This window comes from Camelus ferus, chromosome 7 (assembly GCF_009834535.1).
Source record: "Camelus ferus isolate YT-003-E chromosome 7, BCGSAC_Cfer_1.0, whole genome shotgun sequence".
Classification (NCBI taxonomy): Eukaryota; Metazoa; Chordata; class Mammalia; order Artiodactyla; family Camelidae; genus Camelus; species Camelus ferus.
This window is the reverse complement of record NC_045702.1, coordinates 41,971,382-41,996,829: the sequence shown is the minus strand read 5'-3', so window position 1 is coordinate 41,996,829 and position 25,448 is coordinate 41,971,382. Positions and strand designations below refer to the sequence as shown.

The window sequence follows — 25,448 nt, the reverse complement described above, 5'->3', positions numbered from 1 at the left end:
ATTTTTCCTCTTTCAGTCCTCAAGCTCTGATTGGGATTGAAGTCCAAATTATTTGTTCTTTCTCATTACAGCAGCCATGGGAATGGACACACATATATGTTCATCTTGGGTATGATTTAAATACTGATCAAAAATCATACTGTTTCCAAGTGGGAAACAAGGCCCATGGAGTTGACTGTGTCCAAGTAAATTCTCTTCCCTGGAGAAGGGCCGAGTGGGATTGATCTTGAGACTTAGATATCTCTGGGGTCCAGTGACAAAGTAGGAAGAGCACCAAACAAGCCGGACTCCAGTATTAGTTTAGCTGTTTGTCTTTGAGCAAGTTGATGACTTCTCTGTGCCTGTGTTTTTCAAAATGGAAGGAGTAACGGTTACCCCGACCAGCTAACTGATGCTGCAGTGAAAGCAGGTGGTAGCTATGAAGTAGGGACTGTATCACTATTGGCTAACACACCTTGAGTACCTACTACACAGCAGACACAACACTGAGCAGTCTGCACACGCGAAGTCATTTAATTCTCAGAGCCGACAAATGCAGAAACCATTGTTATTATCCCCTTACACAGATGAGAAAACCAAGACTTGGTTGGAGAGGGCGAGTAACTTCCTAGAAGTTACTATCACTTGGTTACTAAATGCTGGGGCCAGAAATCAAAGTCAGGTGCGTGCGGCCACAGAGCCTTAGTTCTTAACCTATGTCCGGCCGCACAGGGTTAATCTGAATAGTCTGAATTGGGCAGGGGTGGACAGGCGGCAGCCAACACTGCCTGAGTGCACCATGCTGCTTAGCAACGGGGCAAAACAAGCAGCCCTCCAGAAGGAAGGGAAGTGAGCCTCCGGGGTGGGTGGAGGAAGGACGGCCGGAGGGGGAGGGATTGGGTCCTGCCAAATCGGGGAGGGTGTGAGCGGTGATGGGCACTGTGGGCAATGACCCCTGCAAGCAGAGGCTCTCGTGGGGAGAACACTCCCACTGCCCACTCTCTGCAAGCCAGAAAGCCTCTGCCAGGCTTTCTGCATCCAGACTCTGCATCTCTTTGGTGCTTTCTCCTTGGCCCTATGGATGGTGTAGGTGATACTGGGATTTTGAAAGTTTAAACTTGAACTCTCTTCACGTAACTAATCTGAATGCTTTCTCCTTATTATTTGTAACTGGGCACGATAGCTTATGAGGTGCCAGGGCCAACAAGGAAGACAGGGAATGGAAATCCCTGGTCATCTAAGTCCAACCTTAACCCTGGCATATGGGCCACCTGTAGATGGTGAGCAGAGGAGGTGCCAGCACTCCAAGGGCCTGGACTGTGGAAGCCTGGCCGGGGGGCGGGCCAGGGAGCGAGCGCCACTCTCCAAAGCCAACATCTACCAAGAACCTTAGAGGAGAAAATTTCAGATGAATAAGAAAGCCCCAAAGAAGCCCCACACATCCAGGAAAGAAATGGGGCATTTCACACTTCCCTTGAAATGGGTAAGGGGGTAAACGGATAGTCCTTCTTAAGTGTGAGTTATTTCTGTTCTTTATACAATTAGAGAGGCACAGAAAAGCTGCACCTCAAATATCTCCATGAAAACTGTATTGTATCTCTAAGGAATTATTTTTCATTTTGTTAAGGGTGATAAAGGTACTGTGGTTATGTTTTATTTTCTTTTCTTTTTTAAAAAAAAGGAAAGCATTTTGCAGTAGGAGAAGACGATGTGATGTCTGGGATATGCTTTAAAGTAATTCAACAAAGAATAAAAAGAAAAAGGAAACGTTGCAGATCATTAATAACTGAACTGTTCATTGGAGTGATGCAACTTTGAGGCTTGTACTATCCCTACTACTTTTATGTGTGTTTGAAATTTTGCATGAAAAAGAAAATGGGCTCATGGAACAATCACCCAAAGAACTTGCACATGTGCCCAGGATGTATTCCTTTGGTCTGAGTAACTTCAGAACCTCTGCAAATGTCAACAAAATCTTCGTGCCTAAAACCTCTCTGTGCTTTAACAGCCGCTTCATGAAAATTAATTAATCAGATGACACTGTTATTAATGTAGGGAATTAGGAGAATGACAAATGAAGAAAACTTTGTTTTTGAAAAAAGAAAAATAGAGGCTGGGTACCAGGAAGCTGAAGGACGTAGAAGTACAGAAACTACACTGTGGGTTTTGGGGAAGTTGGTAAAATGTCTTCTCAAAGGAATTCTCCGATGGAAACAAATAAAGTACCATGGATGGAAGACCAGAATATCTGGATACTACTCTGGTCCTTGCCACTAACTGGTTGTGTGTCTTTGGGCATGTCATTTGTGTATTCATTCATCAAACATCTGAAGCACCAGGGTGGGGAGAAAGACCTGAATTGCACCACCTGCCCTGGCTTAGCATCTCTGGGATGGGCTGCTGACTAACCAAGCCCCATGTAGTGTGGTCCAGTGCTGCGCATGCGCTGTGAGGCTCCAGGGGAAATGCAAAAGGAAGAAGAAGAGCTTAGCATGCATAGAAAGGGGAGATGGTATTGCAGGGGCAGGAACTGCATGCACAAATTTGTGGACATGTGATCCAGATCCTCATGGATCTAATGAGGCTGGAGTGCGGCGGGTTTTTAGGGATGTGGCAGGGACACAGCTGGAGAAGTAGGCGAGGCTCAGATCCATTTGACAATTCACTCAACAAAAAGCCATTGAGCTGAGCCCCTCCTGTGGACCAGGCAGTACCAGGGGTCGGATACAGCAGCAAAACAAGACAGAGAAGAATATCCGACTTGGCAGAAATTACATGGGTGCAGGTGAAGAAAAAGACCATAAAGAAGACGAATGAAGAGAGAGTATGTCAGCCGACAAGCTGTGAGTGCGGCAGCCAGACACACGGGGGTGGGGGTACGGGGATAGGGAGCGTTGGGGCGGTCGGTTTCAGTTTGAATGTTTGAAGCATGTTCTGAAGGAAGAAAGAAGTGAGCCTTGCTGGCAGCTGGGGGAAGAATATTCTAGAAAAAGTTCTTAGGACCTTGAATACCAAGAGGAAAAGCTTTGTCCTCACAAATGGATATAGTGGATTTTAACTGGAGGATCCAAACGGTCAATTTTCAGGTTTTAAAGGACCATTTTCCTAGATCTATACAGCAGGTAGGTCGAAGGAGGCAGGGAGACCAACTGGGAGACAATTCCAGAAAATTCCACAAAAGAGACTCTGAGTGTGTAAATGAGAAGTGCGTGTAGTGGGGGAGGGCTTGAGAACAGAGGAGAACTGCAAATTGGTAGGAGCTGTCTGAGGCTGGCTGGGGAGGAGGAGGGGGCGGATGAAGGCTACGACGACCCCCGTGTTCTGATTTCCACAGAGCGGAGGGGTACGGGGCATGTGGAGTTGTCCACCTACTAACCTTGCCCGATCCTTGGTCACATGTCTTACTGGGATACAACTCTCACCAGGACAAGAAGGGCCAGTCCACAGTCGAGGCTGCCAGCAGTCAACTAGGCCTGTGAAGGGTTACCCCTCCCGCTGGTGGCTGGCATCTTCCCGTGTGTCACAAGACCACAGCCTCCCTGGTGGGGAAGGGTGCACCTCACACCGTCAGCTGGTAATCTTTCTTATTTTAAAAGGAACACCCTATTCTAAAAGGCACAGTGCAATGCCAGTTTCCAAGTAAAGGAAAATGCCACTGTGTCCCTTCATTACCAGAGCCACGTTCTGTTTGCTGGTACAGGTTGGTCTTATGGCTATTTGTATCCGTTCTGCTCCATTAGGCTAATTTGTTTTTGGATACAAATGAAAGCTGCTGTCCTGAGCCCACTGTGCTGCATTTTCAGAAACACCCCATTCTGTGTGGAATGAGTTAGCAGGTTTTGTAGATGCAAAAGATATGTCTTTGATTTAATATTCAAGCCAGACAAGGAAAACTGCCCACGGGAGCACAGAAATAATTAAGCAGTATCATATAGAGTGGTCCACGCAAACGCCACATGCCTGGGGCAGGTCAAGGGTCTAACTGCTTCCTGATGTGGCATTTGCTGTTACACTTTCTGCATCAAAAAGCATGTGGTCGCTGAGAAGATGCAACAGGAATCCTCCTGCCCCCAGGCCACATTTAGCAGTGCCCCAACAGGAGGAGTCATCCTGAGGGGACTGGAGCCATCAGGGCAGGCAGGGCTGGTTAACATAGGAGATAAGCCCCCTCCACTGCTGTAACTGCCTGGGATCTTTCCACTCAGCTGCCTGGGTACCACAACAGCCGCCATTAGTGGCTTAATTAAGTTAAGACAATGGCTGTCTACTAGGAATCAGCGAGACTGGCTGCATAATTTGTGGGGCCCAGGGCAAAGTGAAAACGTGGGGCTCCTTGTCCAAAAAGTAAGGGAAAAGTAAAGTTGAATGAGAATATAAATTTGTTTCCGTCTTCTCCAATCTCTACCTCAACTTGTTATGGTGTTCTCAATTCGCTATTTAATGTCATGCTAAGTAAAGAAAATTTTACGATGTAAACTGTTAGTGTGAATTTTTACTGTTCATCTTTGCACATGCAATGCCAGTTTTAAAGGCAAATAGACATGCAGTTAACTCATACACAAAACTACCAAAATCACATGATTTCCATCGTGTAGCTCATACGTGCATACATATTTCATTCTTACCAGAACGGTGGAAATGCTGCACAAGATGAACTCAGATCTCTTCTTGATCACATGTCATCTACCATCCCTCTCTGCCTTTGCCTTCCTGAGGAATAAGGAAAGAAAAAGAAAAGATGGGCTCTCCTACGATTCCCTCTCCTTGTCTGTTGTCCTTTCCAGGATAAGTGATGGCCTCCCACAGCTAATAATAATTGATCAGTGGCACTTTCTTAGTTTGGACAGATGCATCGTGGTCGTGTAAGATTGGAATATCAAAGGGAAATAGGTTAGAGAAGGTATAGGGAGCTCTCTGTATTATCTTTGCAACTTAAGTGTAAATCTAAAATTATTACAAAATAAAAAAGTGTATTGAAAAGAGGAAAAGACTTCCTTAGCACCTTGCCAAGAATCACTGGGTTAAAAGGGGGGCGGCATGACATAAACAGGGGGCAGCATTGAAGGCATGACAGCAGCATTTATCTAATTTGCCTGATAAGCTTTAGCTGGGATAAATTCCTGTACCCATTTCTAGAAGATTCTGATTTATTCAATCTGCGGTGGGTCCCAGGATGGGATTTTTAGCAAGCAGTCACCCTGGGAAGTCTTATCAGACAAATTCAGGGACTGTCACATTGGAGTGCAGCAGAACAGGTAAACTCAGGGCCAAATGCCAGCTGTGTGACCTTTTCTTGCTTACCGGGTTTGTAAGTTACCAGCTATGTGACCTTTTAGGCGCTGACTTAACTTCTTAGAAAAATCAGTAGTTATATGGCCCTACTGTAGTGACATTATATGAAGTATATAGAAAAACACCTGGCACAGGGCTTGACACACCGTGTGTTATAACCGGCACAAACACCTTGTATTCTGATTTTTCCTTCTAAGGAGAACTGGCAGTTAATGAACTGTGACCACAGTTCTTAAACAAGTTACACCAAGACACATGCCCTTTTTCCAGAAGATAACACACACCAAGAAAATAGGACACATAATCTCTTTAAGGGTCCCTGTATTTAGAGATTATGCTTGCTCATTTATTTTCTGAGAGACAATGGAGAGACAGTTTCCCCTTCAATGAGAGAGTCAGACTGGCCTTTTCCACTGGCTTTTGCCCTGAGGAAGGTCACTTGATTGCCTGCACAGAAGCCCCAGGCACATTTGTGGCAGGAGCAAAAGCCTCTGTGTGTCCCCCTTCCCAGCCAGCCACCCCGTGCAGGCTCCGGAACAGCTGGGACGCTGGATGGAATTCCTCTGCTGGCAGAGGCCAGGAAGCAGCGTGGGTAAAATATGAACACTGCTGAGCCTTGTACTTCATGGGAAATAAAAAGACAGTAAAATCCTTTGGCTGCTTTTTGTCTCTGGATGTCCTGAAACTTCCGTCTCTTTGTGAGGGAAAGAATCACCCCTAATTTAGACAAGCCCTAAGACAGTGTGCCACAAATTGCTGGTCCCCTCACCCCTGCTGGAAGGATACATTAAATCTTTATCATCTCTGAACATCTTAGAAACAAATTTTTCAAGGTGCTAAGAAGAGGGGCTTGTAGCAGGCATTGGCCAAGAGGCAAAGGAGATAAAGATACAATGAAGACTGGGGGCTTACGAGGCAGCATTCAGCACAGGGTCTTAGAGAGAACATGTGCAAGAGGTGGGGGGGAAACAGAGGGTCATCCTGTACAGAGGGTTACCCTTCCACAGTAAGACCACCCTCACGCCAGGTCTACTCTCACCATCCTATCAAGACATATTTAAAGGTCCTATCCACTATACTCCGCCTCATGCTAGAGCCATTCATAACGCCGCTCTCAAATGCCATCTAAGCCCAAGGAAATGTTAGATGGTAATGTTGTCCTTTAAATACACATATGTACACACACACCCCCCAACCTATCGGGATCAATCAAAGCAAAAAGGGAGACTTTATTGGGAGACCCTAAGGGTACCCAAAAAAGTACAGTAGAGCTTCACAAGGGTCCAGAAGTAGGAAGTGAGAGTCACTCTGAGCCAAGGTAGTGACCTGTCTATCTCTTCAGGGATGGACAATCTTTGATGTCTGCTTCCTTGGAGATCTCTGATTCATGGCAAAATTCCCCCAACCCCTCACTTTCCACCTCTCTGTGCAGATGGCTGAAAATGGTGGCTCCAAACTCCAAAGCTCTACCTTTTCCAAGCTCCAGAACAACCAAACCACCTATGACGTTCTAGCTCCTGGAGCAAGACACTGCTGTGCCAGCCTGGGTTGTGAGTTCACCTGCCACGTCGGGTCATGCAACATAAGCAAGATCTACACTCAAGTCCTTCTTGTGGTGTGGGGGGTCTGGACCAAGTCTCCAAGAAGAAGGCATGGTCTCAGTAGATACCTCAAGAGATAATTTACTGCAGGTGAAAAATGCCGTGCTGCTAAGTCAGATTTTTTTTTTAGTGCCTTTGCTATCTTTTCCATATCTCCTGTTCATCAGTTCTGTGTTCTACACTTGGATGTTGGAATCTGGATCAGAAAGGAAATAAAGTGAAGGAAGAGAGCAATGACGAACCATTTCAACATTAAAATTATCTGGAAAATAGAGTCTGCAGAGATATTTAGACTGCCTGACATGGTCTTTCTCCCTTCATGCGCTTGCCATTCACAGTGGAGAAGAAACACCCACTAATTCTGTAAGTTCCACTGAGGGCATGGAGCAGGGCAAAGGAAACTCTTCCCCAGGAGTGGCCTTCCAGGGCACACCTCGCAGCGAGGAGGCACAAACAGGAGAGGCTATAAACTGCACACAAAGGAAGAAAGGCAGAGTGGAAAGGTTAGGAATGAAAAAGGATCTGATGGCAGGAAAGCTGGTTCAAATTAATGAGACAATGCAAGCCTTGACATTCTTGATGGATGTCAGCGGTTAAGTGCTAGCCGGACCTTCTGAGGTTACAACCTCCATTCAGACCTCAACTCGGGATGGCAATCTGAAACCCAAGGCCATGGGCAGAGAGCATCTGCGAGCCCAGCAGGGATTAGTACCGTGGCCTTGGGAGGCCCCTCCAGGCGGCTGCTTCCTCCCATGTACCAGTTATCCTGAAGCCAGGTGTGCTCTGGGGGCGACAACAATACCAAGTAATTAAGACAAAATGTTCTTGGCTGTGTCTCAGGCATATTCTTTAATGACAAGAACAAAGGGTTAGTTGATGAACTAATTTTTGGTGGGGAAGGCAGCAGCATCTATTATTAAATGAATGCTTAGGATTTTTGTTTGTTTGTTTTTCAATAGCCCCATTATAATTTCAGTTCAGATACTCCAAAGCTCATGTTTCCTAATTTATTATCGCTTGCTACAGTCCTCTGGGATCCCATAATTGAATTTTACTGGCGTCATTACCATATCCACAAACAAGCTAGTCTTCCTGAACTAAATCAGTCAAAGCCTGTTGGTTGGCCCACAGGAAACATGCCCAGAGTTGAAGCTGACCTCAGCATAGAAAGGCGGGCAAGTTTCCCTGGCCAGGGAGACGGGCTACTGCGGGGAGCAAGTGAGGCTGCATGTGGTCAGCCCTGAACATCTGTGGGAGAAGTAGGCACACAGGGCAAGAAGAGAAGAAGAGGAAAGAAAGTATGAGGCTCCAAACACCAGATCCCCCAAATAACCAGATTATTATCCCACTCAGTCCAAAATAGACCAGCTTCTGAGACATGGGGTCTACATACTTGGTTGAGAACCAGGAAATTCCACAAGGAGATGTTGAAATTCCATTAAAAAAAAAAAAAAGCAGATTGACAGCCTACATCCTCTCCTTCTTACATCCAAAACAGGAAAATAAAAATCATAATTTAGATGCATTTTAGGGCTACATGGACACATAGCAATCATCTAAATCCAGGCTCCTTGTTTTCCACTGGCGGCTCAAAGAGATCAAATGAATTCTTATCTCAATGTAATATTTAACTTTTTTTTAAAAATCCACATCCTTCAAAGATTTACCCTTAAAAACTTAGGGCAACAGGGAAGCAGAGTGAAAAGAATACAGATAGAAATTGACTGCCACTTGACTCCTGTGAACCTGTGGGTTCAGAGTTGCTGACCTCTGAGCTTTGATCACTTCATCTGGAAAATGTGAATAATAATAATAATAATAATAATAATAATAATAATAATAATAATAATAATAATAATAGTTTCTGTGAGGGCTGACATAATGCATACAAAATATCTCACAAAGCACCTGGTGCTCAGTCTTAGCTAAACATGATTCTACCTTGGCATTTGTTAAAGGAAACAGAACCTTTATTTTGAAAATACTGTACTGCTAGGAAGATAAGTAGCTGAAAGGATGGGACTTTGCTGAAGGACCTGCTCCTTCCCAAATAGTTCCCACCAAATTCCAGAACCCAGGAAAGGAGAAGGGCCCCTCGGGTAAGCACCCCCACATTTCTAAAGGCAAAGGGCAAGGACTTTGGGTAATTTTGCCTGGGCAGCTAAATTCACATACCACAGGGACTTTGCAAAAGTTATGGGGACCCAGGTCCTCTGACCCACAGATTATATTTCAACTCAGGTGCTGTTGGTGTTCTCAAAAACATCACTATCCTGATGAAGGATGAAGGAATGTGACCACTTTTCCATACAGGCTTCACTCTCCCACGTCCTGATTTCTTGTTAGAAAAAAAAAAAAAAAAAAAACCAACAGCTCCACCATTTCCTCTCCTGTTTTCATGTCCCTTCCCTGTTTCTTTTAAGTGAAAATCAAGAAAATAACCCAAATGAATCAACTGTCAACAGATTAAATTCCGTTAGGGGCCGAGTTGTGTCTCCCCCAGCCTCAAAATTCAGGTGTTGAAGTCCTAACCCCTAGTATCTTAGAGCGTGACATTCTCTGGAAACTGGGTCATCGTCGTTGTAACTACTGTTAAGATGAGGTCATACTGAAGCAGGCTTTTACCTCAAAATGACTGGTGTCCTTGTAAAAGGGGGAAATTTAGACTCAGACAGGCACACAGGGAGAACGTCACGTAAAGATGAAGGCAGAGATGCGGCTGATGCGTCCACAAGCTAAGGAACGCGGAAGACTGCCAGCAAACCACCAGCTGCGAGGAGGTGGCATGGACCTGACTCTCCCTCAGAGCCCTCAGAAGGAACCAGCCCCACGGACACCCGATCGCGGACTTCGGCCTCCAGGGCGATGAGCTAACACATTTCTGTTGTGTAAGCCATCCAGTCCATGGTACTCTGTCACAGCAGCCCTAGCAGGCGAAAACAAACGGCAACCACTTCTTTCTGGAAATATATCCTCTTTTACCTCCTTAACCTCGTTCCAGGACCACTGTGGCCAGAGCACCAGGCACCCTCCAACCCAGACCCCCTCCCCACAGCTGCTTCGATGGGGCTCTGCTCCACCTACCACCCAAGCAGGCTTGGTGCTGTCTGTGAACTCAGGTCCTGGAGTTCGCCTCTAAACTCCAGGCCAGGAAGCAGTCAGTACCACGCTGGGGTGGGGGGTTGGGGGACACAGCGCCAGCATCATCCAAGGTCACGCCCCTCACCTTTGGCCTCCCCTAATCGGGTGGCAATCACAGCCCGAGAGCTGATAACACAGATTATCCACGTTTTTCAGCCTTATTCAGCTCCCTTATAAGGAAAAACTATGCCCCTTGCAGGCTTGTAGACTGGAGTAGCTATTATAAATCTGAGCTTGCAGATGAGGGACTGAGGTCATCTTCCCTTTTCAGTAAAAATAGAAAGATGTTAAATGAGGAAAGAAAATGTAAGAAGCCATCTCTCTCCCCCCCTCTCTCTTATATACACACCCCCCCCACCTATACACACAGAGTCTTTTCCACTGGATTGTGTCTCCTTTTATGGATGTGTATTCACAGGAACAGAGATATTGGTTTCTGTCCCCTGGGGAAACGATGATGAATACGCCAAGGTCAGTGGCTTCATCAGCCCAGGAACCTGCTCACTCTGGCAACTGCAGATAATCATTTAGCTGGTGGGCCTGGTTGCTGTCCCTCAATTCATGCTTCACCATGTCGCTGAAATGTCCCTTATCTCATAAAAACACTTGTCGTCTTGTGTCTTTCTGGCGCAGAAAGAAATTTATAAATGATTGTTTTGTCTTGTATTTTTTTAAAGTGTCAGTCATGATTTTGTGGTGGAAAAAGTTACTAAAGAACGGGGACTACGTGGAAAATAAAATCAGTGTGTCGGCAACAATGTTCTGTCCCGTATCCTGGAGAGCAAAAGCTCAGGCTTCAATAGATCCAAAAGGTCTTTGACGAAAAATTCTTCCTACCATGACTCCTCTCCTAACAGGCTTAATGCTTAAAATTAAAAAAAAAAAAAAATTCCACTGGCATTTACTGAGAACCTACTATGTGAAATGCCTACTATGCCAGATGACAGGACTCTCAACCTAAATCAGACACGATTCCAGATTTACTTGAAGCAACATGAAATCTATACGTAGTATGCAAAGGGAAGAAATGCACGTTAAATTTCCCAAATGTTCCCTTTTTGAGAACTGTATTCCTATACTACAGGTAGAAAAAGTAGAAACATATGGTACTCCCAGTCAAACAGACCATCTTACACCACCCATCATTTTTCAACCATTGCTATATAAATGTACATTTGGCTGGAATTACAGCTATTAAATGACTTACCCCAACACATGAGTGTCTATGACTTATGTGAACAGTCTGCACGTGTGTCTCAGTGGGGAAGGCTGGACAGTTGCCTTGCAGTCCTCGTCAATAAGCAGGTAGCCAGGAACTCTGGGGCTAGCCAGGCTCTGTGGAGACACAAAGAGAAATGCACGATGGGGTTCTTCTCTTAAGGGAGCTCACAAACCAGTGGGAAGAGCTAACCTCACAGCACAGGACAGTGACCCGTCCATGTCAAGGCAGAGGGAAGCATCTGTGGCTGAGAGATGGACTACATGTCTCTCATTAAATATTTACAGACAAATATTGTAACTCTGGGTATTGCCCTTGACGTATTATATAGATTAAGAAAAACGGGAGCAAATAAAGGCCAAACTACTTAGAGATGATTTTTAACGTGTTAGACTGGGGAAAAGAAATGTTCGCAGGGAATCTTAAGAACAATCCCTGGTGTTTTGCCAGTTGTCACGTGTACATGCAAGGCAGCAGCGTCGGGACTGACAGCCAGGACTCTGGACCAGCCTGGCTTCTAGTCAAGACTCAAACACCTCCCCACTCAGCAATCTTGCTTAGAATACATAACTTCACGGCACCTTAATGTCCTCATCTCTAAAGTGAGGACAGTAATGGTACCTACCTCAGAGGATTACTATGAGGATGGAATGAATTAATGTAGAGAAAGTTCTTAAAATAGTGCCTAAAGCAAAATTAAATGCCCTTTGTCCCCAAATAGTCAATACTTGAGTCTTACATACTCACTTGATGTAACACCCATTTTAAGTCCTTATGTACATGAAATAATACAGACGTAAAACCAAGATAAAAATCTCAAACAGAGCTTCTCCCTTCTATAAGATGTTCCACGTTGCCAGTTAATAATACCTTTGATGTAAGCAATATGGAAAGTAAGCATTTTTGTTTACCCTGTGATAATGAGTTTACCTAAAATTTTGAGATCTGGTGATTATGAAACAGTATTGGATTTGCACAGTCCTTGCTAGGAGAGGGGCATCTGTGGATTACTCCACGAAATAAGAATCCTGCCGTATCTAATTCCTGGTGTTCCTCTGCTGCTGGTTTGGTTTCAGGTTGAGCATTTGTTTAGAGTTCAGTGTGTACAACAGAAAGTCATTACCTTTTATAAGACAGGGTTTCTTCCTAAGTAAATGCAGTATATAGGAAGATGCCTAACTGAGGATTCATGATACCATGATTGATGATGTTCTCAAGTTGACACTGAAAGCCCCAACCACAGGGCTTTAAAAAGTACACAATTCTTCACTCTCCTTCACTTGAACTCTTTCAGATGTTACCTAAACATAATCCAACTTACAGAGCTGTTCATGACAAAAGGAATCTCACCTTAATTTTATTTGGAAAGGGGTCCCTGTTTTACATAATGTTGGGGGGAATAGAGTTAAGTAAAAATAAAACATATTCCTGGGTGCTAATTTGCATGTATATTAGCATAAATTAGCACACAAACTTAAGAACCTCTGTGTGTGCAAAATCTCCAAAAACTAAAAATTAACATATTAAAAGAACTAGTGGAAAGTAATACAACAGATAATGGAATTTCAACAGAGAAACATTTTTTGAAAGAAATAAAAAATGCGAAAAAAAGATATGAGAGATGAATAATTCCTTAAAGGGCTAATTAGCAGACAAACCAGTTGGAAAAAAATCAGCAAACTTAAAGATAGGTCCATAGAAATTATCTGAGCTGAATTACAAAGATTTTTTAAAGTGTTAAAGAAAAAGAGGTTCAGAATATCTGAGATGCACAGGGCAATATCAAGTGGTCTAACATGCACGTAGTTAGATTTCCAGATGAAGGAGAGAAAGCCGAGCAGACGGAATATTTGAAGAACTGTTTCAAATGGCTAAGAATTTCCTAAAATTATTGAAAGACAATCACAGATGCGAGAAGCTCAAAGAGACCTAAGCAGAGTTTTAAGAAATAAACCCACATATAGAGCCAGTGGAATTTTTTCAACAAAAGTTTCTGGACCAGTAGATATATATATGCAAAAAAAAAAAAAGTTAACTTTGCTGGATTCATACTTCATACCATATAAAAAATCAATTTGAAATAGATCATAGGTCTAATTGTAAAGAAAAATACAGCTAGGAAAATAAAAAGGCAAACCACAGACTGGGAGAAAATATTTGCATAACATATATTTGACAAGGGACTTGTGTCTAGAATACATAAAATATTCTTATAACTCACTTATAAGAATACAAAGAACCCAATAAAAAACAAAAGATTTGAACAAACACTTCACCAAAGACACACAAGTGGCAAATATTTACATGAAAAGATTCTCAGTAACATTAGTCATTAGGGAAATGCAAATTAAACCAAACAAAATAACATTACACACTAATTAGGATGACTTTTTTGAAAAAGAGAAAAACCAAGGGCTGGCAAGTATGTGAAACAATAGGAAATCTCATTTATTGCTAGTGGGAACGCAAAATGGTACAGCTACTTTGGAAAACAGTTTGCAGTTTCTTATAAAGTTAAACACATACTTAACCTAACAGCCGAGCAATCCCAGCCCTATTTACTGAAGAGAAATGAAACACATTTCCATACAAAGACTTGAATACAAATGTTTTAGCTGCTTTATTCACAACAGCTCCAAACTGTCCATTAACCGGTAAAGAGATAAATTGGACTGCATAAATTAAAACTCAAAAAACCTTACTTTAAAAAGTCAAATTTAAAAAATAGAAAGGAAGAAAGAAAGATGATAACATGACAACTAAATGCAATGTATGATCTGAACCAAGGAGATAATAGGTAAAAAGGATATTAACAGAGTTGATAAATTTTGATAAACAATTCCTACTGTATTGCACAGGGAACTATATTCAATAGCTTGTAATAAACTATAATGAAAAAGAATATATATCACTGTGCTGTACACTAGAAACTAACACAACATTGTAAATCAACTATACTTCAATTAAAAAAGACAGGTGATAAATTTTGAATATGGAATGTAGATTTGATAATAGTATTTTATTAGTATTACATTTTCTGATCTTGATCATTGTACTATGGTTATTTAAGAGAACATCCTTGTTCTTGGGAAATACAACTGAAATATCTAGCAGTAAAGGGGCACAAGGTCTGCAGTTTACTCTCAAATAGTTGAGAAAGAGGACAATAAAGCAAATGGGGCAAAATTTTAACAACTGGTAAAGACGGTTAAAGGGTATGCAGAAATTTTCTGAAATATTCTTGCAACATTTTTGTACTTTTTCCCTTAAGAACCAAGTAAGAAAGAGAGGGGTTAATAATGAGTGACACCAACAAGGAAGAAAAAGAACAACGTAAGTAGACTTAAGCACAAGGTAAAAACAAACAAAGGTGTGTGTGTGTGTGTGTGTGTGTGTGTGTGTGTGTGTGTGTGTTCAGCAATCAAAACAGAAATAGAAAAAGTATATGACCAAGCAAGGTGTTTGAAGACAGTGAGAGCACATAATTGAGATCTTCCAAGAAACAAACTAGATTCTCCTCAGAGCAAGTCACCCTTTTCCTCGGCACAAACCATGTCAGAGAGTCTTTCAAAATAAAAGGAAAGCAGAAGTCGACACCTTCTGAAAACTGAGCCCAGAGCAGATGGGCTCAGGGTTGTACTTAGCCCAGGGATATACTCAGCCCTGTTATCTCTGTGGAGCCTTTCCCCAGAATTGGGGAAGTGGTAAGTGTGCAGAGGTTAGAAAAGACACACAGTAGGTACATTTTAAATATACGATAAGCAGCCCCTAAAAAGAAATAGAAACTGTGCGCATGCAGCAAAGGAGCAAAACGCTTCAGAAAGAAGAACTAGAAAATATCAAACTAATTGTTTTTTTCCAAAGACCCTCCCACCTCCCCCCTCAACACACATACACACATAGCTACCATCATCAACAATACAACCACACCTATGTGGCTACCAATTTAAAAGACAGGAGATTGCTAAAAATAAAACTACCATATGATCCAGCTACCCACTTCTGGGCATTTATTCAAACAAAGCAAAAACAGTAACTTGAAAAGATATGTGGACCCTATGTTCATTGTGGCATTATTTATAATAGCCTAGATATGAAAACAACCTAAGTGTCCATCAACAGATGAATGGATAAAGATGTGGTATGTGTGTGTGTGTGTGTATACATATATATATGTATGTGTATATATATGTATATATGATGTGGTACACACACACACACACACACACAATGGACTATTACTCAGCCATGAAAAGAAAGGAATCTTGCCACTTTTGACAACATGGATAGACTTTGAAGGTATTATGCTAAGTGAAACAAGTCAGACAAAAAGACAAATACCATATGATTTCACTCATATGTGGAATCAAAAAAACAAAACAAACAAAATTCCTAGATATAGAGAATAGATTGGTCGTTATCAGAGGGGAAGGGGGTCGGGGGTGGGCAAAATAAGTGAAGGAGGTCAACTGTATGGTGACAGACAGTAACTACATTTATTGTGATGATCATTTTGTAGTTGTACCTTGTATACAAAGATCCAAGTATTGTGTTGTATATCTGAAATTAATGTAGTGTTATACATCAATTTTACCTAAAAAAAAATTGCTCGAGGGGTGCAAAAGGTAATTTATAGCTTCAAGAAAAGGGGTAGAGGGTAGAGGAGGAGGATTTGGGAAGACTGAAAGTACAGTCGATCCTCATTATTCACGGATTATGTATGTGTGAACTCACCTGTTCACCAGAATATCATTGTAACCCCAGAATCTATACTCTGTAGCACCCTCACGGCCACTGGCTGACTTGCGCAGAGCAGCGGAAAATCCGAGTTGCTGTGCTATTCCCAGCTGGAGCTGAACAAGGCAGTGTTTTGCCTTCTTGTTTCGTATCTCATATTGTAAATAAGTGTCCTTTTCAGTCTGTTTAGTGCCATATTTTTTGCATTTTTGTTCTTTTTTGTCGGTGATTTTGTTGTTTAAAAGGGCTCCCAAGCGTAGTGTGGAAGTGCTGGCTGGCCTAAGCACAGAAAGGCTGGGGTCTGTCTTAGGGAGAAACGTGTGTGTTAGATAGACTTCCTTCAGGTATGAGTTATGATGCTGTTGGCCATGAGTTCAATGTTAATGAATGAACGAAACGTATTAAATAAGGTATCTTTAAAGAGAAGCACACATAAAATAAGGTTCGGTATTGATAAGTTGATGAAAATGTTGTGGACAGAGGCTTGCAGGAAACCTAACCCTGAATTTCTCCTGGGAGAAGCTGTTCAGTATTCACTGAATCAGCATTTGCTGTGACCTTATACAATATAACTTCCGTAAATAAGGAGAATTGATTGTTAGAAAGAAACATATCCAATTCACAATGGTAGTTGCTTTAGAAGACAGGGTGTGGGGAAGGAAATCAGGGGTTTTCTCAATGAAGATATTTATTAAGGCTGAAAACAAACGTCGCAAAATGTTAACTGTTCCTGAGTGGTGCTAATATGGGCGTTTGTTATCATCTGCACTCATTTTAATTTCCTAAAGTAAAAATCCTAAGGACACCATAGTTGAGAGAGAAGGGAGTAAGAGGGTGATGACTGCTGAAAGTATGTCTCCACACACTACAGTGTGCACATACTGAGTTAAGTATAAAATCATCTGTAGGGTAAGCATTACTTAACCAAAAACTATAACTTGGGAGATGAATAATTGCTCCTTGGCTACAGCTGGTCTTAACATACAACAGTGCTGCTCTGTCTCAGCATAACCATGGCACAGAGCGAGCGTTCATAAAACTTTGCTGAGTTTGAAAGAGATGTCATGAAGTTACATAGTTAGGAGGCGCTGTTGCTTGAAATGCTGGTGCATGACAGTTTGTCCAGCATCTAATGCCAGTTCACAGCCAAATTATAAAGCCACGTTTCTGTGTCAATAAGGAATCACATAACCTGTAGCTTAAAATCCCTTAAAAGATGTGATGGGATATTTAGGTATTCTGCTCCAAGATAAAGCAAACAGATATCAGGAAGCTACATTTTTTCCCTAATTATTTCAGTGGTCAATAAAAGTAAAATCTCCAAATACCTCAGTCTCCTATGCAAAAATGAAAAGAACACAATTCACCACATGATAAAGAAGGATGTAGTGACCTGAGATCCCTAGGAAGAAAGCATTTGTGCATGCAAAGTATCCTTCTAAGTAAACTAAAAGTGAAAGGAGACTTGGAAATGCTATCACTAGGTTAACGGGAAGGGGGCCACTATGTAAGCAAGACCATTGACACATCCTTAGTTCTGATCTAAAGGATGAATTAATTTGTGCCGAGAGTTTAATAAACATAAGAAGTCTCCTCAAGTCCTAGCATATTCACATCTTTTTCTAAGTAATGAGAAAATATTTCGAGAGCTATCCTTTCACACTAAATTACAGAAGCGCCTCAATTAACAAAAACAAGGGGAGGGAAAAGACACTGTACTCTCATTATTTGAATTTTTTTGATTGGCTAGGGCTTAAGCAGAAATGCTTTGTCCATGGTATTTCTAAGATGAATCATACAACTGTTCCCCTGGACACAGGAGACTGCTGCTACCCATAATACATTTAATCTTTATTGAACATCTGCCCTATAACTGGTACTGTCAAACGCTTTTTACTCATTTATTCCTTAAAACTGCACTATGCAGTCTGCACCCAGGATTCCCGTTTTAACTGCTGCAGAAGCTGAGGCACAGAGAGATTAAGTAAACAGAAAGAATGCAGCCTCAGATGACTAAAATTCTTTCATCACTTCCTTAACATCATTCTGAATTTTAATGATGCTATAATTCTCTGAGATGGTGAGGATATAAGGCTGCAGTAAGAATCTATTCTGATCTTGGGTCATGGTCTGGAATTTTGAAAACATTTCTGGCATTAGAATGCTTCATGCTTCATTGTCACTTATCTCCAAATCTCAGAAGCAGAGCGGGGAGTGCTTATGTACACATACCAGGTAATCCAGTGTTCATTGTAATAGTTTCTTAATAATACAGTAGCTTCCCATAATGCTGTACGTCTGGTGAAAACAAGGTGCCTGGCAAATTAGTGAAGATGTTCTGATCACATGCTAATTATTACCTGGCAGCATCACAAAATGATCTGCCTTATGAAAGCAATAATCTTACTGGCTGAGCTGAGCACTACTGCACTAACATTCAACTGCTTTGATGGCTCTTTAATTGAACACTCCTACCTCCTACAAAGTTTATTCTTTTTTCTTTAGGAATTATATCTTTTCATAAACTTTTTAATGGCAAAGATGGCCACCAGTTCAAGATAATACCTGCTTATTATTGACCCTGAGAGTCAAAGGGCTGGACTTTTAATTCAGTTTCCTTTCAACAGCCAAAGCCTACTGAGAGCCATCATCCTCCTGTCACCGGTGTTTTAACAGCATTTTCACACCACGGCTGACCATCTGCTTTTAGAGTCATCTCATTGTTTCTTTGGGCAGAAAGTCACACAACCATTTCTTTAAAATAAAGTCCACACTCTACTGTGGAAATGGAAATTTGAAAACACTGAAAGAGGACAGAAAGACTTCTGGCTTATGTTTCATTTTCACTGATGAAAACTGCTATAGAAAAATGCAGTGTACCATTATGACATTGTGTATTTGGAAACTCCAATAATAAGCCATCTCCATTATTAAGTGGGTTTATTGACATAACTGAACATAACAATGTATAACATTTATTCATTTCCCACTGAAAGACTTTCCAGTGAAATTGTGTTTACATGGATTCAGGCATTAAGCATTTTCAGTGATGTTCTGCAGTTGAAAGGGTGGGGTGGTGGGAAGAACCAGAGGTCTTTTTCAGACTTTAAATGGGACTCACTTTATTACATGGTTGTGTAAAAGCAACTGCTAAGAAATGCAATTGCTCCTTGAGTGAAAAAGCCAGGAGCACAAAAAGTTCAAGATAACTGCAAGGTTGGAAATAAGAGCAAACAACTACACCTCCCTCCCAAGTACCAGTATGCTCGGAATCTGAAGCAAGCCCTGGCAGCAAACTAAGAATGACCGTCTATTTCCTGTGGTTTATTAAGTTTTGGCCCCACAGATAAGACTGCCAGAAAAGCAGCTGTACTTTAAGTGGTCTGGACATTTACTCATCTGAACATAAACAAAGATCAGCTCATTTAAATCCCTACATGCCTACTCAGCTGCTGGGACAAGGGCAGGCCTGGCTCAGCGAAGGCCAAGTGGAAAAGGAGTGGAATGGGGTTGAAGGATCCCTGGACTATGACAGATTCCCTGAGTCTTCAGGACCCTCAGGGGCTTAAGGCCCTAAACAGAAGATTCACTGTTAGCCTTAGCACCTCTGCAGTGGCCTCCCTGGCACCCCACTGCCAGTGAATCCATAACCACGGTGAATAGAACCATCACGTACATCCGCTAAGTGACTGTGTTTTTAGACCACACACAAAATTATTAATGTAAACCAAAGCACTACATTTAGTGATAAACATCTACTTCATAAATATCAGGGAATGAAAGTTTCCCAAATAGTTGAAAACAACTGAACAAATAAAGGAGCCTAACCCTAAGTTTAAAACAAAAACATTTAAAAGAAATACTGCAATTATTAACTAAAAGATAAGATTTAATAACATGGAAAAAAAAAAACACTGGGTAGTAGAGGGATTAATTTGCAGAACATAATTACTTCACAGTGAGATTTAAATACTCATAACAATCTCCTGGTTTTAGTAGACACAGACAGCCACTGATGGACATTTTTTCACATTTCTTCCAATAGGTTCTTCCCCTCTACTCTTTCATACAGAGTAAGACAATAATGTGATCAAACATTATACCATCAATTGCAAGTCATCTTTTGCTCCCCTCCTATTAGGAAATTACCATGATCACTTGACTGTGCCACCCAAGATAAGCAGGGCACAGTCAACTGGGTGTCACGGATTAAAAACATGAGAAGTACCACATCACATTTATTCCTACCTGGACACATTGTCAGAGATGTGGTAAGTGAACTAGAACGCTGGCGCTCCCTATGGGGTCATCAGTTATGGACACATTACATTCTTTTATCGAGCCTGGCATTGAAATCTCCTTTTCCATCTATAGGTTTTTAAAAATAAAATACAAAAGCCACAGGAGCAACCCTGACAGAGAAGTCTTGCATGCAGCCTTCTCCTGAGAAAGTATGTAATCTTAGTTAACCCCAAGGTCAGAAAATGTTCTTGTGGTGTTAATGTTACAAGGAAAACAGCTTAACTGTCCGGCTCAACTAAAACAGTCCTTGAGCTTATTGGTCAATTTGTTAAATGTCAGAGCTCTTCACATTGTTGAAAAAAGAAAAAAAGGCATCTCTAATTATTTAAACATTAAGTTATCCTGAATGTTCTATTAACCAACATAAAAGAGTTCCTTGGCAAGTGTGTTAAACTTTACCACCTGTTTACAACATCCCCCTTCTTGGCAGAGACCACCAGACCAGTTGAGTCAGTTGCCAAGCCTCCTTTGAATTAGTAATACGTTCTATTTTCCTTAAATAGAAACAAAACTCCTAAAACTGAACAAACAAAAAAGCATGCATCCCAATCTCTTTCTGGCTACACTGGGGGCAAAAGCACCCTTTTCTACCCCAAAGAGGGCCAGGCTATTGCATTGCAATGCCACAAAAGCCATTCTCAGAGCTGCACCAAGGTCTCCACGTACAGAAGGCCTCCCACCTCTGGACCCCACCATACATTTGTCCCCTTGACAGCCAATACCATCCATTTACTTCATGACTGAGTACTGGGATAGGGGGATGGTGCCGAATTAGCTGTTTGTCCCCTGTGGCCTCTCTGGCAAGGGCACAAAAAGGGAGAAATATAAGGTATGACAAAACGAAATCTTCCCCTGAGGTGGGCTGCGGGGTACCGCGGATAGGTGGCTCCTCAAGACCAGTGAGAGGGCCTCCACACCCCTGAAGGCCCTGAATCTACCTAGTCAGCAAATCGCTGAAGGAGGTGGTCCTCCCGCCTCAAGCTGCCGCCCGCGCCGCCGCCCCCGCTGTCCATGAAGCGGTCGCACGGGAACTCGATGAGGTCCGCCTCGCTGAGCGCGCACACGGCGGTGCGCGGCCGGTGCGACTGGAATCCCGAGAAGTCGGCTGACACGCCGGTGCCCATGGAGCGCAGGGGCCGTCGGGTAGAGTACATGTGGCGAACGTGGACTGGGGCCCCGCCCTTCCGCCTGGCCCGCAGCTTCCTCCGCAGCCAGCGCGACGCCCAGACCGCCAAGGCCAGGAGCACCAGCAGCGCGTTGACGGCCAGCAGGGCTAAGGTCAGCAGTTGGTAGTCGACGCTGCTCCGGCTCCCAGGCTCCGGCAGGGTAACCAGCCCGGCGCAGTGGTCCCGGGGAGCCACCGGGCAGACCCGGCCACCGAGCACTCCCTCCACGCACACCAGGTAGGGGGTGTCTCCGCGTAGTTCGCGCAGCGTGGCCGAGTCGCTGCGCTCTGGCAGGTAGACGAAGCGGTGGAACTTAGGCTGCTGGCCAAAGCGGTCGAAGAGCAGGCGGAAGCGCGCGCCGCCCAGCGGCCTGGGGCTGCGGTGCTCACGCACCGCCCAGCGCACCGAGGCGCTGTCGGCGCCCACTGCCTCTACCGTCAGGTTGCACAGGATGAACTTGTTGAAGTCACACGGGTCGGACACCAGCGGCGGCAGGCCGACCCCGCCGTCGGATTGGGCGGCGCTCTCCTGCTGCTGCGCGGCCAGGCGCTGCTTTGCTGCGTGCTGCCAGAGGTCGCCGGCTGACTCAGAGCCGAGCTCGGCCGTCGGGGTAGGCTCCGCGTGGGCGGGAACTGACGGAGTCAGACGTCCCCGCTCAGGCTTCTCGAGCAGCTCTAGGGGGTGTGACGCCGGGCTGGCGGAAGCAGCGGCGTTGGAGCCCGGCTGCTGGAGGCCAGGGCCGCGCCGGCTCAACCTTAGGGCGCTGCGGTTACCCAAGAGCTCCCTGGCGGCCCCATCCCAGGCAATCCCTGGCAGAAATCGACCCCGTTGCTGTGGCTGTAGCTGCGGCTGAGGCGGCAGTTCCTCCGCGAGGGCACCTGCTGGGAGCGCCACCTTCTCCCCTGGGGCTGTGGGTAGGGGCCGCCGCTTGCCATCGGCAGTTGGGGAAACCGAGGGAGAGGGATCTGCGCAAGATTCGTTCTGCAGTTGCTGGTCATCCAGGTAATCCAGGTACTTGCCCCGCAAGGCCGGAGGGTGGCGACACTGTACGAAAACGGTGAGGAGCCGGCCCTGCGAGTGCCAGTCGCCCATCCAGCGCTTCAGGCCCCGCAGCCGGCAGTCGCAGGTCCAGCCGTTGCCGTCTAGATCCAGTCGGTAGAGGGCCGGGCTGGCCGCGAAGATGTCCCCGGAAAGGGCGCTGAGCGCGTTGTCGCGCAAGCTGAGCTCGCGCAGCCGGCCCAGGTGGCCAAAGATAGTGGGGTGCAGAGCCGACAGCTCGTTGCCGCTCAGGTCCAGCGCCTCCAGGCTGTGCAGAGGCTCCAGCAGCGCCACGGGCAGTTGGCTCAACCGATTGCCTTCCAGGCGCAGCTCGCGCAGGGCCTCCAACCCCCAAAAGGCCTCGGGTGCGAGGTGCGTGAGCTGATTGCCCCTGAGCGAAAGTAGGCCGAGGCGCGGCAGGTGCTGGAAGACGCGCGGCCCGAGGTGCTGCAGGCTGTTGGCTGAAAGGATGAGGGTGGAGAGGGAGCGCAGCGGTGCGAAGGTGGCTGCGTGGCGTAAGGAGGGCTGCAGCTCGTTGGCAGAGAGGTTGAGGAAGCGCAGCTTCCCCAGGTGGGCGAAGGCGTTCTTGCCCAGAAAGCGGATCCGGTTGGCCTCCAGATGTAGGTAGAGCAAGTTGCCCAAGGGGGCAAAGACGGCATCCGGAAGCGCCCCCAGGGCGTTCCCGTCCAGCCGCAATTTGACTAGACTCTCCAGGCCCTCGAAGGAGCCGCGGCTGAGGCGGCCAATCTCGTTCCCGTTGGCGTAAAGGATGCGCAGTTTGCGCAGCGGTGCCAGGGTGCCCGGGGCGAGCGCCTGCAGGAGATTGTTGCCCAGGTAGAGCTCCTCCAGCCGCGAGAGCTTCTCGAAGGTCTTGGGGTGTAGGGAGCGGATCTGGTTGTACTGCAGGTCCAGCCGTCTGAGCTGCCCCAGGCGGTGGAAGTCGAAGGCCGTGATGTTGGTTATGAAGTTGCCGCCGAGGCTGTAGGTGAGCACGTCCTGCGGACTCGGGAGCAAGCTAGTCTTGGGCACGGCGCGGAGCCCCCTGTTGGTGCACAGGAGGTGCTGGGGGTGCTGGCAGTCGCAGCGCTCCGGGCACACCAGCTGGGCCCTCGGCGGGAGCGCGAGGCAGCCGCACACCACGAGCAGGAAGCGCACGGCGCGGGCAGCCTCCATTGCCGCCCGCCCTGCGTGCTGCGACCGGATCGTCCTCTTGGCCCGCCGGCTCTGTGTCTCCTCTGCATTCCCCTTGGCCTGGCTAGAGTCGCTAAATGGCCTCTTTCGGACTTCGCAGCGCCGTCCAGCCCCTCCTCCGCCCTTTGTCCGGTGGCTGGCCCGGGTCTTTGCAGGCGGGCTTTGCCCGGCCAAGTCAGGCGGCGCTGGGCGCTCCGCGAGCTCCGGGTGCTACTTGTTGCATTTCTGCAGAAAACTGTTTCTCCGGGTGCGCGTCGGGGGGCGGAGGGAGGGAGCAAGACCTGAGCTTTTTGTTTGCAGCTTGAGTCCGGAGAGCTGGATTCCCTGGCACGGATTCTCCCCGCCGAGCGGATTCCCCAGCTGCAGGCGGGAGCCCTTCCAAGAGCTCCTCCGAGCGCGGCTTGGCTGCTGCGCCCCGGCGGCTCAGCCCCCGCAGCCGACGGCTCCTCGCTCCCGGTCCGGGACCGGTAGCGCGGTCTCGGTGGAACAGCACCGGGAGGAGTCGGGGGTGTGCAGGCTGCGTCCGGAAGGGACCCAAGTCGGCCAGTGGCGAGCAAACCGGGCGGAAATTCGTTCTTCCCACACTCTGCCCCCCGGGGATGCAGGCGGAGAAAAAGGAGACGGCGGAGGGAGGACAGACCCCGGCAGGGGGAGGAGGAAACGCTAAGTGGCTCCGCGTCTGGTCGACCCGAGCCCGGGACGCCAAGTGAGAAAAGTAGGGATTAAAAACAGCTGTACGGGTCGGACACGCCAGGCTGGGGGCGGGGGTGGATTACCGGGCGAGCAAACGGGATTTGCAGACAGAGACCTTTTTATTTTAGACGAGTACACCAGTCGCTTAGGAGCAGTGCTAGTGCTCCTCTTATTCGTTTTCAAGTTACTTGCTCTTCCAGGTGCCACCTTGCAAGCAGTTCGAGCGGCAAGGAAACTGCCAGGGTTCTGCAGAAACTTTTGGGGAGCCCAAGGTTGTCTGCCAGGAGCTGTCGTTGGGCTACTATCGGAAGAGGCTATTCGAGCCATTCTGACTGTTGCGTGTTTGGGTTTTTGACACCGTTGGACCAGTGGCCGGTAGCCGAGGAGAGGCACCGCCCCTTTTTAGGGATCCGAGCTGAGTAGTTGCTTGGCCCTGCTGTAGGCCAGAGAATGGAGAAAGCTCAAAACTGGTTCTACCACCTGAAAGTATCTCTGTCAGATTTTGGTGATTTAGTCCCATTAATTCTTCTCCAGTCTTAGGGCCCTTGGGTAGGCTCTGCACGTGTACATGTACATAATAACCTTCAAAGACCTTCTGGTGACTGCTACTTGCTGGGCCCTCCCCCGTTATGCCTGGGCTTGCAGTGATCTTCAAGATTTTTGGCCCCCAATTTTTTAGATCCGGCTTAGTTGGGGAAGAATAAACATTTACTACCAATAGGGAATAGAACTGTTATTAGTGGCTCCTTTCAGGGCAGCTGCAGCTGACAATGAGACTGGGCAAAGTAGAGCTTTTTAACTGTTCCTGCAAGCTATCCCCGCTCCCCCATCTCAAGGGGTTCAGAAAATGTAATTTTAAAGACTTACTCTATGGAAAATGAAAGAAAAGAGACATATCCTCATCTCAAGAGGCCGACAGTCTAGTGGGGACAGCAAGACATGAAAGGTTAAATAATAACATAGGGCTATAATATGAGAAAGCTGCTGAGATGCAGATGATTTTGAATAATTCCAATGTTCTGTGGTGCTTAATTGCCTCATTTAGCAATTCACATAGGCAAGTGAATTGAAAGAAAGATGAGACAGACC

At 45.5% G+C, this 25,448-nt stretch overlaps 1 protein-coding gene across 7 annotated transcripts in view; it reads right to left on the bottom strand.

Annotated features, from left to right (window-relative positions):
* Positions 1-24,230, bottom strand: part of TRIL (TLR4 interactor with leucine rich repeats) — a 170,670-nt gene extending 146,440 nt beyond the window's left edge. For 3 of the 7 annotated variants that reach the window (XM_032483790.1, XM_032483788.1, XM_032483787.1), the window contains exons 1-3: positions 21,210-24,230; positions 11,221-11,348; positions 4,605-4,689 (exon numbers count right to left, since the gene is read on the bottom strand). In XM_032483790.1, coding sequence (XP_032339681.1) covers positions 21,210-23,648 — 2,439 coding nt within the window. In that variant the 5' untranslated portion in view covers positions 23,649-24,230 and the 3' untranslated portion in view covers positions 4,605-4,689; positions 11,221-11,348. Of the gene's footprint in view, positions 1-4,604; positions 4,690-7,639; positions 7,656-11,220; positions 11,349-21,209 lie in introns of those variants that run through there. The other 4 variants (XM_032483792.1, XM_032483791.1, XM_032483789.1 and 1 more) reach the window with 2 other exon arrangements.
* Between the last annotated feature and the right edge of the window lie 1,218 nt (positions 24,231-25,448).